The sequence below is a fragment of the Cetorhinus maximus genome, chromosome 7 (assembly GCF_964194155.1).
Source record: "Cetorhinus maximus chromosome 7, sCetMax3.hap1.1, whole genome shotgun sequence".
Taxonomy (NCBI): domain Eukaryota; kingdom Metazoa; phylum Chordata; class Chondrichthyes; order Lamniformes; family Cetorhinidae; genus Cetorhinus; species Cetorhinus maximus.
In genome coordinates this window covers 4112517-4132166 of record NC_135885.1, presented here as the reverse complement: position 1 = coordinate 4132166, position 19650 = coordinate 4112517, and the positions used below count along the sequence as shown (strand labels likewise).

The following is a 19650-nucleotide window of genomic DNA, read 5'->3' as shown; positions in this document are numbered from 1 at the left end:
TCAGCAACACTTCAAAAATAAAGTGCCTTGAGACATCCAGTGGCCATGAAAGGAATTACAGAAACCTACGCTTTTTTAAAATTAATAATCACTATAGTTTCAGTAAAGAACAAAAATGTAATGCCCTCTGTTGAGATTTCAATAAAAACATTACACCAACTTGTCTCCCTTCATTTTTACATACAATGCATCTTCTAATTCGTTTGTCCGAATGTGGGCAGTGCTTTCAAATCCCTCAACACAAATCCGATTCAATCTTTCAGTCAGAGAGAGATCCTCCCATGTGGAAAAGTACATGGGATATTTTAATTGGTCACTAGTTGTCCTCCACGCAGCGAGTGGTTAGGATCTGGAATGCACTGCCTGAGAGTGTGGTGGAGCCAGATTCCATTGAGACATTCAAGGAGGAATTAGATTATTATTTGAAAAGGAAGAATGTGCAGGAATACAGGGAGAAGCTGGGGAATGGCACTAAGTGATTTGCTCCTTTGTAGAATCAGCACAGATCTGATGGGCTGCAGTGGTTGTCCTCAGTAGTCGGAGAGGAATTGCTTTTTCCCCTGAATTAGTTTAGGGTTTACTTTTAAGTTCTTTTTCCCTCCTTTCCAAGGGGATTATAGGACTAGCAGTGGGAGGGAAACCTGATGCATCAGCCCTCATTTCCCTGTCCTCTTCTGATAAAAAATTCTTTTTGGTATGTCATGAAGACTATGCCAACCAGATGTCAACTGTGGCTCAGTGAGTAGCACTCTTGCATCTGAGTCTGAAAATTCTGGGTTCAAATCCCACTCCAGGGCTTGAGCACAAATGTGAGTCTACTCCATTCTTTCTTCATCATATCCTACTATCCCATTTTCCATCATGCTTATTTAGCTTCCCCCTCGTTGTTTCTATGCTATCTGCCTCAACCACTCTTCGTGGGAACAAGTTTCACATTCCCTAGTAAAGATATTTCTCGAATTCCTTATTGGATTTATTAGTAGAACCAAATTATGATAAAGCACAGGAGGCCATTCAGCCCATTGCCCTTCTGTCAGCTCTTTGAAAGAGCTAGCTAATTTGTCCCACACCCTTGCCCCTTTCTCCATTGCCCTGCAAATATTTATCCAATTCCCTTTTAAAAAGTTACTGATTAATCTACTTCCATCACTGCCACTGACAGAGTTTTTACCTACCATTTTCTGGATCATTAGCAGGTGTGGCAATGTAGCTCTCCCTCGGTACCGCAATGAAAAGTGAGGATACACGAGGCCCAATACAAAGATCACAGTGAACAGAAAGTGACTACAAACTCAAGTGTTGTTAAAAAGAGCTTTAGTTTTAAACAGTATTATACAGACATAATTAAGTCATTAAAAATACAAAACTTCACTAAACAAAAAGGAACATGCACAACACGCGTGCACACACACGCTATGTCCTTGTCACCTGATTTTGCTGTTCTTGCCAGGATTGTGTCACAGCTAAAACAGCAACTCTGTGCTTCTCACCAATGCACATCGAAGTAGAGAGAGACAGGGCGGGGACGGAGCAAACAGGGAAGGCAATAAAAGCCTTGGCATAATTGCATTAAATATCACAGGTAAAAGCAACTGCACAAACTCCTCCACTTAGCTACAGTTACAATACATTAAAAGCAAAATAAAAGATGATTATACAAAGACTTGACATCTCGGCTTCTGGCAGTTCACGCATCTTAATTCATAATTATTCTAAAAAAGGTTGAGGTGTTTTAAATTTTTTTTTTAAAACCAACATCTGGAGAAAAGACTTAGGGGAAAAAAAAGCAACATTGAACTGGACTCAGCACCTCTGAATGAGGGAACACTGTCAGCACAGAGCGAGTGTCACTGTATTCTTAGCACCAGACAGTCCGGAACAAAACAACAAGCCAAAAGTGCAAATAGCTCAGTCCCTGACCCTGGTGTGTTACAAATTCTTACTACCTTTTAGTTTTCTCAGAAAAAGGGTAGTGGAACTCTTTCCTCCTGCCCCCGAGAAAACGGTGTTGGAGGTTAACAGGAGCCTTCAAGGCCGAGGTGGATAGATTTTTGTTGGGTAAGGGTTTCAAGGGATACGGAACAATGATAGGAAAATGATCAGCTGTGACCGAACCAAACACTGGAGCAGTCATGAGGGGCTGAATGGCTGCCTCCTGTTCTGAATCTAACTGTGCTCCGGTCCAATGTTTACTAGGCTGCGATATGAGAAACCTGCAAAGTGAGATGAAGCTGAGCAGGCAACACAGTGATACCTTTGACAAAATTACCTCAAGCCATCCAGGGCGAGAGAAACTCAGTCAGGGGAAACCCAGGGGATGAACGCGTCTCCCTAAAAGAACCTCTGCAGAATCACTGTGCTATGAAGGGAGGGGGTTAAAAACACACCCTCATTCAGGAAACAAATAGATATTTCTCACACAGGAGTTCTCAGTAACAGCAAAACACTTTTCACAACTCTGCACCATCAATTATTCAATATTTAAACAACACTGCACAGCATGGAGGTGTCTGTACAGTGAGGGTGAGGCAAATTACATTTAAAAGCAAAAGCGAGTGCGAATTTTCCTTTAGTTATTCTTATTGGGTTTGACGGAGAACCCGCATTCAGGTCACTACTGGCAGTTTAGTTAATCTGGGAATGTGGTGGTGGGGCGGCGGTCAGCGGGGGTGGGTGGGGGGAAAGATGAGAGCTGTGGGAGACAGAAGAGAGGGAGGGAGAGCTAGGAAGTGAGAGGATGAAGGGGAAAGAAATAAATGCATTTATATAGTGCCTTTCATGACCTCAGGGTATCTCAAAGCACTCTATAGCCAGTGAAGTACCTGGAAGTGCACTCACTGTTGTAATGTAGGAAATGCTGCACACAAATTAACTGCAGCGAGCTTCCACAAACAGAATGAGGAAATGACCAGAAAATCTGTTTCAGGTGTTGGTTGAGGGACAAATATTGGCCAGGATGCCAGAGAGAACCTCCATTGCTCTTCTTCCAATACTGCTGCGGGATGTTTTACATTCATTCGACAAGGCTTAACGTCTCATGCAAAAGACAGCACTTCCGACCTTGCAGCGCTGGGAGTGTCAGTCTGCATTGTGCCCTCAAGTCTCTGGAATCAGGCTTGAACCCATGAGGTGAGAGTGTGCTGCCCACTGAGCCAAGAGGGGGAGTGTTTGATTGATTGACGCTCCTACAGAATCTAGACAGGACACTATATATCAAAGCAAGCAAAATTAACCAGAGACTGTGCAACAGAACCAGCTGTTCCAGATTTCAAGTGCATCCAATAAATGCAGATTGAACAAGATATTTTGCACAACAAGGAAACAAACTGGGAATGCTCACCCATTCCATTTTCCAGAAACAACTTTCCCTTAGTCCTGCTGTTACAGTTAATGCCCACAGGCTTGCCAGACTGCGGAGGGGGCACTGAGCGGTCAAGCTTGAGATTTGGCAGAGTTCCAGATTCCTACCATGCTTTGCTTTCCTGCACAAATCGCAGTGGAAATCTGGCACTTATAGATCAGGAAACCGAGGACACCACCTGATCCGGTCTGATGGGAACTGTGCAGACCTGGAAAACGCAAGGTAGGGGACAGAGATTGACTTCAAAAATAACAGGGGGGTTGGGCAGGGGTGGGGGGTGGGTCATTTCTCACACCACTGATCCTGTGGTCTGAGAGATTCATGTCAAATTTACATTGCAGGTCCAAATCCACAAACACCATCGAGACTGTTCAAACTCATTTCACCTAGCCAATTACTGAATTGTGTCCAGTCCCACCAGTGGAACCAGTGTGCCTGATAAGGACTTATTTTACCCATACTACGATTTCAGGCACAAGAGAAGAAGCTCCTATAAACAGGTAGAGCACAACAAGACTGAGCCAACTCCTGCTTCCAGTCACACAAAGGCAGCCACTGTACAAAGGTGTATGTGATCACTTGCAGGCCGTGAGCAGATTCCTGTCTTTCCTCACTTCCTTCCTTGGCAGGATGATGAGAGCATAAGGACAAGGGAAAAGAAATAAGCTGAAGAAACGCAGAACATTTCCTGACTTCCTTCTGCTTCTGGCAGAGCAGAAGCTGATTGTCATCCATCCCAGTTCTCACTGTGCAACAGAGACTCAAACATTTCTTTTTGTGGTGAAGGGGAAAAGCAGAAACCTCTGCACTTTCCTAACTCCATTTCCCACATTCTCCCCATCCGGTCTCACTCTTTCACCCTCCTGCCCCCACCTTGCCCCACAACAACTCCTCCCCTCAGAATACTAAATGGGATCCATTTGACCACAGTCAGAACAGAGTAGGTCTATTTTGATAAACACTTGAGTTTCAGATTCTAACTTCTGCAAAACCCAGACTGAGCCCACACTTTCACAACCTGCCCTTCTTTCCTTTATTCTGATACAGCACAGCACATGTGCACAATAACTATTGGTGGGCGTCTCATCATCCCAGCACCAAACAAAAACGATTGCCTCCCCACGCCACAGAAACCTAAAGGTAATTGCTGGACCCACAGTTGATGCCACCATCTCCCCTCTTCCACTGGGCAGACAAATCCGATGACAAACCCACAGACTGTGCTTCTAGGCACACTGTCAATGGAGTCATCACTGCCCATCTCTCGCCCTCAACCTACAGAAGCTGCATTAATGGGACTCCCTGGTTTCCAACTGATTTGGCATCATTGCATTGCTTTTCTGCATCCCCACAGAGAACATGGAGGTGATTCTCACCTAATGTTTTCATATAAAAGATAACAAAATGCACTGAATTCCCCTGTGCTAATTGCAGGGCCAGAGACACCCAACGACGTGAAGGGAGGAGTGGATAAATAGGACAGACCGGAAGAGATGGCAGGCTCAGTACTCCGCAGTATGGTTAGTCCTACAATCAGTGCTTGGGGCAGTAAGTGCCCTCATCCGGACCGGTCAACTGGGTTTATGTTCTTCCTTTTTAATATTGTTTCTGGAGTTTCAGAGCTACTGTTTATCAAGTGAAAAAAAAAGTCTTCCTAAGGCACTTAAAAAAACAACACAAAACCCATCAGGTTATTTTCCAGGTTGCTGCAAACTCTCCAGCAGAACGTTCTGGTGAACAGGATCTGTAACTCCAGCCTCTTCCAGGTCATCCTTTGTTATGTCGCTGTTGAGGAATCAAAAAAGAAAAAAATGTAAACAAGCGTCATTTGGAGGCATTCCATCTCCCCATTCTTGCTGTCCATTTTCCCTCCTTCCTGACTCTCACTTTGAGACGGTTCCATCAAGTGTTAGAGAAAAGTTTAGTGTAGGTTCATCTGAATGGTATTTGGGATAAAAGAGCTAAGTTATGAGCAAAGGCTGCACAGACGAGGGTTATATTCCACAGGGTATTTAAGATTTAGGGGGTGACCTGCTTGAGCTTTTCTTTGTTGCTCGGGTTGACAGAAACTATTTCATCTGGTGGCGTGGTGGGGAAGAGTCTGGAACAAGGGGTTAGAACCATAAAATTAGATCTAGGCCGTTCAGAGGTGATGCAGGATGCACTCCTTCACACAAAGGGGAGTGAAAATCTGGAACACTCTAGAAAGCAGGTAAGGGTTGGGGAAATCAAGGTAGACAAATGGAATTAAGATACAGATCATTCCTGATCTAACTTTGGCAGAACAGGACTTTCCTCTGTACCTATGATCGATCCGAGGGGTGAGCTACTCTCTAGCTCGCTGCCTAAGCCACCATTCTTCACACAGTGAACAGGGGCAATGAGTACCGGTAGACGAGCTCTAAACTAAATAGTCCAGGGTGGGGACGTTCATGTAAGCAGAGACTTGGAAAGTTAAAGAACAAGATGATAGTACAGGACGGCGATGAGGTTAATGATAACCAGAGTGTGACAGTATGGGACAGAGCGTACAAACATAAGAGCGAGTGCACCAGCAAATAAGGTCAGAGTAGAGAAAAATGGTAAAAGATCAGAATTCAAGGCTCGTTGTCTGAATGCATGTAGCATTCATAATAAGATGGGTGAATTGACAGCACGAATAGAAATGAGTGTGATAACGATAGCCATTACAGAGACAAGGTTGCAAGGTGACCAAGATTGGGGTCTGAATATTCAACGGTATTTCACGTTTCAGGAGGACAGGATGAAAGCAAAAGGAGGTGGGGTGGCTCTGTAAAGGGTGAGGTCAGTACAGTAGTGAGAAATGATCCTGATTCGGAAGATCAGGATGTACAATCCGTTTGGATGGAGATAAGAAATAGCAGAAGAAAGTAATCACCGTTGCGAGTAGTTTAAATGCCACCCAACAATACATAAACACTGGAGGATACAGAAGGATGCAGAATACATCAAAAATTAATTGGGGCTTGGAAGAGAGGTACTTCAGTAATTGGTTGGATGAATCAGATTGGCAAAGGGATCCTGGAAGGTGAGCTCACAAAAAGTGTATTCAGGGCAGTTTCTTAGAACAATATGTTCTAGAACCAACAAGGGAGCAGGCTATGTTAAACCTGACAATGTGCAATGAGACAGGATTGGTTAATTAATGACCTCACATTAAAGGACCCTCTAGGTAAGAGTGATTATAACATGATGGAGTTTCATATTCGATTTGACTGAGAAGTTTGGGTTTAAAACTACTGCCTTAAACTTAAATAAAGGCAATTCCAATTGCATGGCTAACTATATCTTTAGCTAAAGTGGACTGGGAAAATAGGTTAGAAGGTAAGACAGTAGAGAAGCAGTGACAGATATTTAAGGAGATATTTCATAACTCTCAACAAAGATAAGTTCCATTGAAAAAGAAAGACTATGAGGACACACCATCCTTGGCTAACTAAGGAAGTTAAGGATGGTACAACCAAAGAAAAAGCATCCAACACTGAAGGTTAGTGGTAGGCCAGAAGATTGGACAGATTTTAGAAACCAGCAAAGGATGACTGAAAAAATAATAAGAGGGAGAAATTAAGGTACAAGAGAAGCTAGCAAGAAATATAAAAAGACAGTAAAAGCTTCAAGTACACAAAAACAAAACGAGTAGCTAAAGTGAGCATTGGACCCTTAGAGGATGCGAGTGGAGAATTAATAATGGGAAACAAGGAAATAGAGACTTTGAACACGTACTTTGCATCTTACTTCACAGCAGAAGACACACAAAGCATACCAAGCATAGTAAAGAAAAAGGTTTTATTTATTCATTCATGGGATGTGGGCGTCTCTGGCTAGGCCAGCATTTATTGCCCATCCCTAATTGCCCTTGAGAAGGCAGTGGTGAGCCACCTTCTTCAACCACTGCAGTCCATGTGGTGTAGGTACACCCACAGTGCTGCTAGAAAGGGAGTTCCGGGATTTTGACCAGCGACAGACAAGGAATGGCAATATATTTCCAAGTCAGGATAGTGTGTGGCTTGAAGAGGAACTTGCAGGTGGTGATGTTCTCATGCGTCTGATGCCTTTGTTCTTCTAGGTGGTAGAGGTTGCATGTTTGGCAGGTGTTGTCGAAAGATCCCTGGTGAGCTGCTGCAGTGCATCTTATGGATGGTGTACACTGTTGTCATGGTGCATCGGTGGGGGAGGGGGGTGAATGTTTGCGGATGTGGTGCCAATCAAGCAGGCTGCTTTGTCCTGGAAGGTATCGAGCTTCTTGAGTATTGTTGGAGCTGCACTCATCCAGGCAAGTGGAGAGTGTTCCATCAGACTCCTGACTCGTGCATTGTAGATGGTGGACAGGCTTTGGGGAGTCAGGAGGTGAGTTACTTTCTGCAAAATTCCCAGCTTCTGACCTGCTCCTAGTAGCCACAATATTTATATGGCTAGGCCAGTTCAGTTTCTGGTCAATGGTAACCCCCCCTCCAGGATGTTGGTGGGGGATTCAGTGATAGTAATGCCATTTATTGACATTGGGAGATAGTTAGGCTCACTCTTGCTGGAGATGGTCATTGCCTGTCATGTGTGGTGCAAATGTTACTTGCCCTTGAACATGTCCAGTCTTGTTGCATATGGGCACGGACGGTTTCAGTATCTGAGTCGTCGCGAATGGTGCTGAACATTGTGCAATTATCAGTGAACATCCCCACTTCTGACCTTATGATGGAGGTAAGATCATTGATGAAGCAGCAGATGGTTGGGCCAAGGTCACCGCCCTGAGAAACTCCTGCAGTGATGTCCCAGGACTGAAATAATTGGCCTCCAACAGCCACAACCATCTTCCTTTGTGTTGAAATGGCTCCAACCAGTGGAGAGCTTTCCCCCAGATTCCCACTGACTTCAGTTTTCCTAACGATCCTTGGTGCCGCACTCGGTCAAATGCTGCCTTGATGTCAAGGGCAGTCACTCTCTCACCATCTCGAATTCAGCTCTTTTGTCCATATTTGGAACAAGGCTGTAATGAAGTCAGGAATTGAGTGGCCTGGCGGAACTCAAACTGAGTGTCAGTGAGCAGGCTATTGCTGAGTTAAGTGCCACTTGATAGCATTGTCAACAACACCTTCCAGCACTTTACTGATGATCGAGAGTAGACTGATGGGGCGATAATTGGTTGGGTTGATTTGCCCTGCTTTTTGTGGATAGCACATACCTGGGCAATGTTCCACATTGTCAGACGGATGTCAGTGTTGTAGCTGTACTTCGCTAGAGGTGCAGCAAGTTCTGGAGCACAAGTCTTCACAAATATTGCTGGAAAAGTCAGGGCCCATAGCCTTTGCAATGCTGGGAAAACTAATGGAACTAAAGGCTAACAAGTCCCCTGGACTTGATGGCCTGCATTTTCAGGTCTTAAAGGAAGTGGCTGTAGAGATAGAGGATGCGTTGGTTGTAATCTTCCAAAATTCCCTTGATTCTGTAAAGGTCCCAGTGGATTGGGAAGCTACAAACAAAACACCCCTATTCAAGAAAGCAGACAGAAAGCAGGAAACTATAGGCCAGTTAGTCTAACATCTATCATTAGGGAAATGCTAGAATCCATTATTAAGGGTTAAGGAGGTAGCGGCAGGACATTTAGAAAATCATAAAATCAGGCAGAGTCAACTTGACTTTGTGAAAGGGAAGTACTGTTTGCCTAATTTATTAGAGTTCTTTGAGGATGTAACGAACAGGGTGGATAAATGGGAACCAGTAGATGTAGTGTATTTGGACTTCCAAAAGACATTCAATAATAAAAGCAAAATACTGTGGGTGCTGCAAATCTGAAATAAAAACAAGGGGCTGGAAAAAACTCAGGTCTGGCAGCATCTGTGGAGAGGGAAAGAGAGTTAAGGTCTCAGGTCCAACATGACTTCTTCACAACACTTCTTCAGCCACCCAAGGTGCCACATAAAGGATTACTAAACAAGATAAGAGCTCATGATGTTGGGATGATATATTATCATTGATAAAGGATTGGTTGACTAACAAGGAGCAGAGAGCCAGGATAAAGTAGTAATTTTCAGGTTGCACACTGTAGTAGAGTGCCATAGGGATCAGTGCTGGGGCCTCAGCTATCTATGATCTATATAAATGACCTGGATGGAGGAACAGCTGTATTGGAACCAAATTTGCAGATGATACAAAGATAGGTAGGAAAGCAAGTTATCAGATACAAAAGGGTGCCAAAGGGATATAGATATGTTAAGTGACTGGGCAAAAATTTGGCAGATGGAGTATAATGTGGGAAATATGAACTTGTCCACTATGGCAGGAAGAGTAGAATAGCAGAATATTATTTAAATGGATGCTGCAGTACAGAGAAGTCTGAAAGTCCTCATGCTTGGATCATAAGAATTTAGCATGCAGTTACAGAAATTAGGAAGGCAAATGAAATGTTGGCCTTTATTGTAAGCAGGATGGAGTATCAAAGGAGGGAAGTTTTGTAGCTATGTACAGGGCATTGGTAAGACTGCACCTAGAGTAGTGTGTAGTTTTGGTCTCCTTACTTATGGAAGAACATACTTTCACTGAAGGCAGTTAGAAAAGGTTCACTGGGCTGATTTCTGAGATGACGGGTTTGTCTCATGACAGAAAGTTGAGGAAGTTGGGCCTATACTCATTGGCGTTTAGAAGAATGAGGGGGTGATATTATTGAAACATAGAAGATTCGTATATACATATTCTGAGGAGGTTTGATGGAGTGGATGCTGAGAGGATGTTTCCTCTCATGGGTGAATCTAGAACTAGGGGGCACAGTTTAAAGGTAAGGGGTCTTCCATTTAAGATGGCGATGAGGGGAATTACTTGTCTCAGAGGGCCTGTTAGTCTTTGGAATTCTCTTCTCCGGAGAGCAGTGGAGACTGGGTGGTTGAATATATTCAAGGCTGAGTTAGGCTTTTAGGGAGTCAAGGGTAATGGGGTGCAGGCATTACAATAAGATCAGCCATGATCTTACTGAATGGTAGAGCAGGCTTGAGGTTGAAGGGCCTACTCCTGCTCCTATTTCTTATGTTCTTATTCAGAATTTTGGGGGGGGGGTGATGGGGCGGTGGTGGTGCGGGGAAGTGGGGGTGTGGTCAGGGGGTGGTGGTGGTGGTAAAGAGGGCTCACTGAACATTGAAGCAGGCTGGAGCTGCTCACCCTCCCCCACCTAGCCTATTTCCCTGTGGGCTGCCCTTGACGTGGTGGGAAGGCACATAACCTCTGATAATCCCAGAGCTTTACTGGTGGAAATAAATAGAATTGAACAGTGCCATTCAGTTTGGGTTATGTGGTTGGATGCTTGTGCAAAAAGTCATTCATTTGGATGCTTATCAGGACCCCTGTCCCCAGCAATGACCTGCTGTGCACATATACCTACCTTAGAAATTCTAAGTCATCCCAACCATTATGGATCAGCCCATCTTCATACCTCTCCAGGCCCAGGCGACGCAACCAGTTGCCTACACTGGAGTCATAGGACAGACTGGAGCTGGTGCTGCTTGCTTGACATGAAGCCTATAGGGATAAAAGAGACAAGGTTACCAACGCCATAAAACAGTGAAACTCCTTATCAGTGATCTCAATGAAGCATAAGCCCAAGGGCCGTCGCTATCTACTCTGTAATAAATCCCACAGCATATGAGCAAGGCAGACGGGCTGAATGGCCTCCTCACTTTCTGACTGATGAACAAAGGTCTTAAGGCACATGAAGCAAAGGTAGCTAAGTGCATTTGAGATACAGATCGGCCATGATCTAACACCAGAACAGGCTTTGGGGGCTGAATGGCCATTTATGATTTTAGAGTGGGGTCTAAACATCCATATGCTTTGTATCTAGATATCTCTTTGAGTGTGTGTACTTGGGACCAATTATCTCCTGGCCCCCTTGATCTGCTGGGTTTCAAATTTTCTCAAAGCGTCACTCAAGATTTGAGAGGGCATTGACTATTAGAGCGATTCTGGCACCAGACAGCCCCAAACCCTCCTCTAGCGCTTACCTCTTCAGCCATGTCCTCTTCGATGCTCTCCTTTATGGAGCGTGAAGGGAAGGTGGTGGGCCTGCTGTAGTCAGGAAGCAGCCCTCGGGGAGGCTGGCCTTTCACCGGCAGTGGAGGGTTTCTCTGTAGGGGCTCGGTCTTGCCCGCCTGGTAGTCCACCTCGCTGAGACTCTTGGCCATCTGGAGGGCGGAGTAAGACCGGTCGTCAACGATGCCTTGGTAGGAAGTGCTGCATTGATCAGCCAGGAATGGACCGGCCAAGTGAGATGTGCCGGAGACCAGCTGCGGCTTGGGATGGGCTTTTGGCGGAAGCGAGGCCTTGCCTTCCATGGGGTCTGCAGGAGTCCGGTGTTTGGCACCAAGGTTCCTCAAGTCGGGCTCGTCCCTGGTTAGCCCGGCTTTGAGTCGCTGGAGCTCTGTCGAGGAGGCGTAGAAAGGATTATCGATCATATCTATGTCCACCACCTTGGGGAGAGGAGGAGGGGGGTAGTCAGGTGGCGGCCGGTTAAGGGTCAACCCTTCGTCATCCGATAGTGACCCCTCCTCACTCGCTAACGGAAGGCGTCCCGAATGATGGTGTTTCCTATCTTGTGGGCCAAGTGTAGCCTGGCCTTTGTTTTTCTGCCCTGTCTTGGGAAATGCTGAGGCCTGGTGGTCTGGTGACAGGAGTGCAGTGTGATGTGGGACTCCCTCCAGGATGTAGTAAGCTGGGTTGTTGAAGCTGTTCTTAGAACACAGAGCATCTGCGTCGGAGTAAATTTCTTGCTGCTTTGACCTAAGAAAAACACACCCAAGGTTGGTTGTGCCAGTCAACATATAAAGGTAAGATCAACTTTCAATTTACAATATTCTCTGATTCTCATTGGTGTACAGGGATCAATAGGCACTGGCCTGCTCTCAATACCTCATCCATGTGTCAGCCATGGCACACTCACATCAGAGTCAGAAGATTGTGGATTCAACACCACTCCAAAGACCTGAAGCTCCTAGGACAGTACAGAGGAGTGCTGCACTGCTAGATGCGCCATCTTTCAGACAATACATTAAACCAAGGTCCCGCTCTCTCAGGTGTACGTAAAATATTCCAAAGCACTATTCTGAAGAGGAGCGGAGTTCGCGCTGTGTTGCTGGGAGTGGTGGGGAAGGCGGCACTATTTATCGCTCAACCAACATCACCGGAACAGGTCTGTTCATAGTCTCATTACTGTTTGAGAGAGATTGTGAATTGGCAGCTGCATTTCCTACATTAATACATTGGCAAGAGCAGAGAGAGCTCTCCTCTGACACCAAGAGCAATGAAGCTGTCGGATGATCTGAAAAACCAAATCACATCTTTCAAGGCAGGGATCCTGCTCACTTTATGTCAGGGTGACTAGATGAGCAATAAACATGATGCGATATGATGTCAGGATTTCCTGGCGTTGGAGGCTGGGGTGCATGTAGCAGGAATTGAAGATGGAGCAAGGATCAGGGACTCACTGAAAAACTGCAACAGGGTGATTAAAATTATGCTGCAAATAGAGCCACCTTCTTCAACTACTGCAGTCCATGCGGTGTAGGTACACCCACAGTGCTGTTACAGAGGGATTCCAAGATTTTAACCCAGCGGCAGTGAAGGAACGGCAATATATTTCCAAGTCAGGATGGTGTGTGGCTTGAAGGGGAACTTGCAGGTGGTGGTGTTCCCATGGCTGCCCTTGTCTTTCTGGGTGGTAGAGGTTGCAGGTTTGGAAGGTGCTGTCTCAGGAGCCCGAGTTCCTGCAGTGCATCTTGTAGATGGCAGACACTGCTGCCACTGTGTGCTGTTGGTGGAGGGAGTGAATGTTTAGGGTGGTGGATGGGGTGCCAAGCAAGTGGGCTGCTTTATCATGGATGGTGTCGAGCTTCAAAAGTATTTGGAGCTGCACCCATCCAGGCAAGTGGAGAGTATTCCATCACACTCCTGATTTGTGCCTTGTAGATGATGGACAGGCTTTAGGGAGTTAGGTGGTGAGTTAAATTACTCACCGCAGAATTCCCAACTTCTGACCTGCTCTTGTGGCCACAGTATTTATACGGCTAGTCCAGTTCAGTTTCTGGTCAATGGTAACCCCAGGATGTTGATAGTGGAGGATTCAGCAATGGTAAGATCAAGAGGAGATGGCTAGATTCTCTCTTGTTGGAGATGGTCATTGCCTGGTACTTGTGTGGTGCGAATGTAACTTGCCACTCATCAGCCCAAGCCTGGATATTGTCCAGGTTTTGCTGCATCTGGACTTGGACTGCTTCAGAATCTGAGGAGTCGTGAATGGTGCTGAATATTGTGCAATCATCAGCGAACATCCCCACTTCTAATCTTATGATAGAAGGAAGGTCATTGATGAAGCAGCTGAAGATGGCTGGGCCCAGGACACTATCCTGAGGAACTCCTCCAATATCCTGGGACTGAGATGATTGACCTCCAACAACCACAACCATCTTCTTTTGTGCTAGGTATGACTCCAACCAGTGGAGAGATTTTCCCCTCATTCCCACTGATTTTGATTTTGCCTGGGCTCCTTGATGCCATACTCAGTCAAATATTCAGCCTTGCAATCAAGGGCAGTCACTCTCAGCTCACCTCTTGTGTTCAACTCTTTACAGCTTTGGTCCAGCATGGGCGAAAGAGGTCAAGAGCTTAGTGGCCCTGGTGGAACCCAAACTGATGATCAGTGTACAGGTTAGTGGTGAATAAGTGTTTCTTGATAGCACTGTTGATGGCAACTTTAAGGGAAGATGGTGGCATAGTGGTAATGTCACTGGGCTAGTAATCCAGAGGCTCTGCCTAATACTCTGGTGGTAAAAGCAAAATACTGCAGATGCTGGAAATCTGAAACAAAAACAGAAAATGCTGAAAACTCAGCAGGTCTGGCAGCATCTGTGGAGAGAGAAACAGTTAACGTTTCGAGTCCGTATGACTCTTCTTCAGGCGAGATCTAGCGTTAACTCTGCTTCTCTCTCCACAGATGCTGCCAGGTCTGCTGAGTTTTTCCAGCATTATCTGTAATATTCTGGTGACATGGTTCAAATCCCACCATGACAGGTGGTGAAATTTAAATTCAATTAATAAATCTGGAATATAAAGCTAGTCTCAGTAATAATGACCATGACAACTATCATTTATTGTTGTTAAAAACCCATCTGATTCACTAGTGACCTTTATGGAAGGAAATCTGTCGTCCTTACCTGGTCTGGCCTACATTTGACTGCAGACCCACAGCAATATGCCAATTGCCATCTGAACTGGCCACTCAGTTCAAGGGCAATTAGGGATGGGCAACAAATGCTGGCCTTGCCAGTGATGCCGACATCCCATGAAACAATACATGAAAAGAACCACTTCCACTGCTCTGGTGATCGAGAGTAGACTGGTTGGTGGTTGGCTCGTTTGGATTCATCCTAATTTTTGTGGCCTATCTGGGAAAATTTCCACATTGCTGGGTAGAAGCCAGCATTGTAGCTGTACTGCAACAGCTTGGCTAAGGGTGTGGTTAGTTATGGAGCACAAGTCTTCAGTACTATAGCTGGGTTTTTGTTAGGGCCCATAGCCTTGGCAGTATCCAATGGCTTCAGCCGTTTCTGAGATCACGTTTAATTGGTTGAAGACTGGCATGTGATGACCTCAGGAGGCGGCCAAGGTGGATCAGCCACTCGGCACTTCTGGCTGAAGAGTTGCAAACACTTCAGCCTCGTCTTTTGGACTGATGTATTAGGGCTCTCTCTCCCCCACCTCCAAAGATGGACATATTTGTGGAGCCTCTTCTTTTCCTTAGTTTAACTGTCCACCACCATTAATAACAGGATGTGGCAGAGCTTTGATCTGATTTTGTGGGATCATTTAGCTCCGTCTATAGCACTTCTAGTATGCAGGTAGTCCTGTTTTGCAGCTTCACCAGGTTGGTGCCTCATTTTTAGGTATACCTGCTCATCGATCTGCTCCTAGCATGCTCCTTCCATCCTCATTGAAATAGGGCTGGTACCCTTGCATGATGGTAATAGTATAGTGCGGGATATGTTGGGCCATGAGGTTGTAGACTGTGGTGGAATAAAATTCTGCTGTTGCTGATAGCCCACAATGCTTCTGTAAAAAATGATCCTCCCTCAAAACCTACGGTATCTACCTGTCTTCAGCAGCCACTCCAGGAAGCAGAGCTGGTGCACGGCCCGTGGCGATACAGCTGGGTTTCTCCGTCTCTTCACAGTGTTTCCCAAGCTGCATTCCCGTGCTCTCCACAGAGGCCAGCTTTTTGGAAGTTGCTCTGAAAGGTCACAACTAAATGTTAAAGCCAAAACCACTCCACTACTCCACAATGACCTCTGTGCCAGACCACCACGAGGCTGCCACTGTGCTCTCGTGCAAAGCAGTGAGGAAAGAAATCAGAAGCTTCGCAAAGCTTAGCCAACCAACAGCAGGAGAGAAAATGATCATTAAATCCAGTTTAGTAATTACACCGACACACTGGCCCATCCTTACATCAAGGCAAGGCTAAGGGGAGATCTATTTTCCTCCAAAAAAAAGTATCAAGAAAGGTCTAGGAGAGGGTGCAGAGATTTACTAGTGTGATACCAGGGATTTCAGTTATGTGGAGGAGCTGGGATTGGTCCCTTTAGAGCAGAGCAGATTAAGGGGAGAGTCATGAAGAGCTTTAATAGAGTAAATAAGCTGAAACTGTTGTTAATATCGAATAGGTTCTGTTGATGGATGTTAAATACCCAGAAGTTTAAAGGTAATAAGTGAACAGGTGTTGGATACTGATTATATACACATATCAGAGTATAATTAACTAAAGGAGAGTCACCCAGCACGAGGTGTCCAGAGTTAGAGCGGAGAAGCAAGCTCTGTGGTGAGCAATAAACACTCTCCACCAAAGCATCCTAGTTTGTGTTTTCTTCACAACCAGGCTTGGGAATTCTCTAACAACTGGCAAGGTGGTCAATAACCAGATCACACATTTAAGATAATTGGCAAAAGAGCCACAGGGGGAGAGGAGGGTTTTTTAATGCAATAAGAGGGAAGATGGTGGCATAGTGGTAATGTCACTGGACTAGTAAATCCAGAGGCCCAGTCTAATGCTCTGGGTCCAGATGGAAATTAAATTCTATTTTAAAAATCTGGAATATAAAGCTAGTCTCAAGTGATGGTGACTGTGAAATGATCATAGATTTTTGTAAACACCCACCTAGTTCACTAATGTCCTTTAGGGAAGGAAATCTGCCATCCTTACCCGGTCTGGCCTACATGTGACTTCAGACCCACAGCAATGTGGTTGACTCTCAACTGCTCTGAAGGGCTATTAGGGCTACAAATGCTGGCCTTGCAAGTAATGCTCACATCCCGTGAAGTAATAAAGAAAAGTTATGATGGTCTGTTTGAAAGCAGCAATTTCAATAGTACCTTTGAAAAGGGAACTGGATAAATACTCAAAAAGTAAAAAATTGCAGGGCTGATGAAGAAAGGGCAGAGGGAGTGGGACTAATTGAACCTCTTTCAAAAAGCTGACATGCTGGATGGGCTGAATGACCTCCTCCTGTGCTTTGTGATCTTATACATAAATTACCGATGAGCAAAGTAAGTTGGCCCATTTAGTCCATTGATCAAGAATGGTTGAGTCAGCCCCCAGCGCAGCATCTAAAATTGACCTCGAGGTTTTTTGCCACCATCACTGCGTCAGTCCAATTCACATGCTGGTTTCTCATTGTGTCACTAGGTTCCTGATCTTAAACCAAAACTGCTACGCCTCCCAGGTAAGAGGGACTTCATTGAACTTTATCCAGACTTTAGCCAATATCCACACAGGTTCGCTTTCCAGTCAGAATCATTGGATAGTGATTGGCGGCCAGAGGCTAGAACCTCGAGTGGTTTTCTCCTTCCCTAACCTAACAATCGCATCTAATGTTTAACACAGTAAACCGTCTGAAGGAGCAGCGCAGGGGCGATTATCAGAAAATTTTGCACCTAACTACAGAAGGAAATACTAAAACAGGAAAAGAGGTAGGTTTTAAGAGGAGAGAAAGGTACAGAGGTCTAGAGAGAAACCTCCATAGCAGTGCACCCAGACAGCTGAAGGTACAGACAATGATGGGCCGATTAAAATCAGGGATGCACAAGAGGCCAGAATTGGAGTGCAGAGGTCTCGGATGGTTGTAGAGCTACAGAGTTTACTGGGATAGGGAAAGGTGAGGCCGTAGACGGATTTGAACACAACTAAGTAGAATATAAAACTCGAGGCATTGCTGGACTGGAAACCAATGTAGGTTAGTGAGTACAGGGGTGATGGATTAAAAGTGCTTGGAATTGTAATGCGTGCAAATGTTTGAACGATATGGAGTTTGCAGAAACTGGAAGGTCAGTCAGGCAATATTGGAATAGTCAAGTCTGGAGGTACCAAAGGCAGGGATCAGGGCTTACTGCAGAAGATGGGCTGAGACACCAGTAATTTCAACTTTGGTTTTGAATAAAGCTAAAAGGATAATAACTCTCCTAGCAGGTCTCCCCTAAAAGCAGCACACTCATTCACTTACATTCTCTGTCACGAGCTTCTCCATCACTGCCCCGCGAAACGCCAGCTTCCACCCAAAAGTTTCCCCAAGGCTGCTGTTCCCCTCCCTCAGCTATGGAAGAAGAGTCAATACCAATGGCAAATGAGAGCATCAAAGCAAGAAAGTTTCAGGAAAACCGTGACTGTACTTTAAGTCCTGACTTGATCGACTCCCTGGCTTCCCCTTGGTTGCTCCAGTTTCATCCTTGTCAACTCTTATCCATTCTGTGGAACAAAAAAAAAGGGGAGAGATTCACCCCATCAGCTGTGCTGTGATCAGTGCAATATTCTGTCTGTCAGGATAAATGGGCTCAATCAACTACAAATGGTTGCTTAAAAATCAAAGCCAGTTAAGTTAACAAGGCAGTGTAAGAATAATCAGGAATTCGATGGGGTGCTGTTGTACTTTAGTGCCAACAGATGGGGCTGGAACACAGTCACTAACACTAAATAATATTTTTCAAAAGTATCAGGCAGTACATCAATCCACTTGACAATTAAATACTTGTAAAATGCAATTACTTATGTAGTCAAACACAGAAGGCAAGCTACAAGGTTCCACAAGCAGCAATGAGATAAACGGCTAGCAAAGCTATGGCCCCATAACTTCCGATCTCCAGAGCGCCAGATTCGGGGGAGGGAGGGGGTACCCCAAAGAGGTGCTGGGGACCACCACCCTTTCCAGAAGTCCTTCTTATCTTCTCCCTAGCTTCTCAAAGTGGCTGGACCTTTAAATCTACCTGCTTTATGGCACTAGCTGCCACAAAAAAAGGGCAAGTCTTCCTTTCCCTTGAACCTCCTGCACTTGACAGAAGGCCTCGGGAATCCGCTGCATTGCATTCTTCTCACCTGGCCCAAGTCGGAAGGTTGGACGAGAAAGGTGTGGCTGCATTTCAGGGTAAGAAACTAGATGTGGAATGGGAATCAGATTGTGAATGCCACTCCACGGATGTTACAGCATTACATTTCATGATATTGTTGAGGTGTCAACCATGGCTCAGTGGGTAGCACACTTGCCTGTGTTTGAAAATTGTTGGTTCAAGACCCACTCTGGAGACTTAAATGCAAACTCTAGGCTGACACTCAGTGCAGTACTGAAAGAGTTCCAGTGATGCAAGGAGTTCTCCCGATGCCCCAGCCAGCATGAATCAAAATCAAAGAGATTGACTGTTCCTTCCTCCCAGTGCTGTTGAAGGGTTTTAATACATTCAAACTGACTGCCAACAAATGCCAACACAAAAATTAATGGATTTCAAAGCAATTCATTGGATGTAAAATTCTTTGAGACTCTTTGAAGGACACAATCGGGCACTTTGTGCTTTGTACTTTATACCTTCATTCCAGCTACTTGATATATTAAGGATATGGCAACGTATTAATAACGTCACTGGACTATGAATCCAGAGATAAGGGTCCAGGTTTTCAAAGCAGTGTCAGGGAACCCAATGCCCAGACGATTTCCAGGTCCTGACCCCGTGCCATAACTACCACTACCTAGATGAAGAGAGGAAGCAGCTCCTCAGAGGGTCAACAGCATAAACAGTCACGAAAGTGGCCATATGGCCAAACAAGGAGTAATTTGCATGATCCGGCGCAAGATCCCCCAGCACCCAATAAGTTTCACTGCATAATAAAACTTTTCACTTCTCCCAGCTTTGAACCCAACAGCTATACTCTAACATCACCAGACTGTTTGGGTTCATCAAATTCACATTTGAAAATAGTGTTC

The 19650-nt window shown here is 45.2% G+C and overlaps 1 protein-coding gene across 1 annotated transcript in view; it reads right to left on the bottom strand.

Moving 5' to 3' along the window:
* Positions 1–1297: 1297 nt before the first annotated feature.
* The window catches only part of inppl1a (inositol polyphosphate phosphatase-like 1a), a 213809-nt gene continuing 195456 nt past the window's right edge, over positions 1298–19650 (bottom strand). Inside the window, exons 24-28 of the mRNA XM_078544958.1 lie at positions 18071–18146; positions 15504–15641; positions 11365–12139; positions 10746–10882; positions 1298–5146 (exon numbers count right to left, since the gene is read on the bottom strand). Coding sequence (XP_078401084.1) covers positions 5053–5146; positions 10746–10882; positions 11365–12139; positions 15504–15641; positions 18071–18146 — 1220 coding nt within the window. The 3' untranslated portion in view covers positions 1298–5052. The remainder of the gene's footprint in view (positions 5147–10745; positions 10883–11364; positions 12140–15503; positions 15642–18070; positions 18147–19650) is intronic.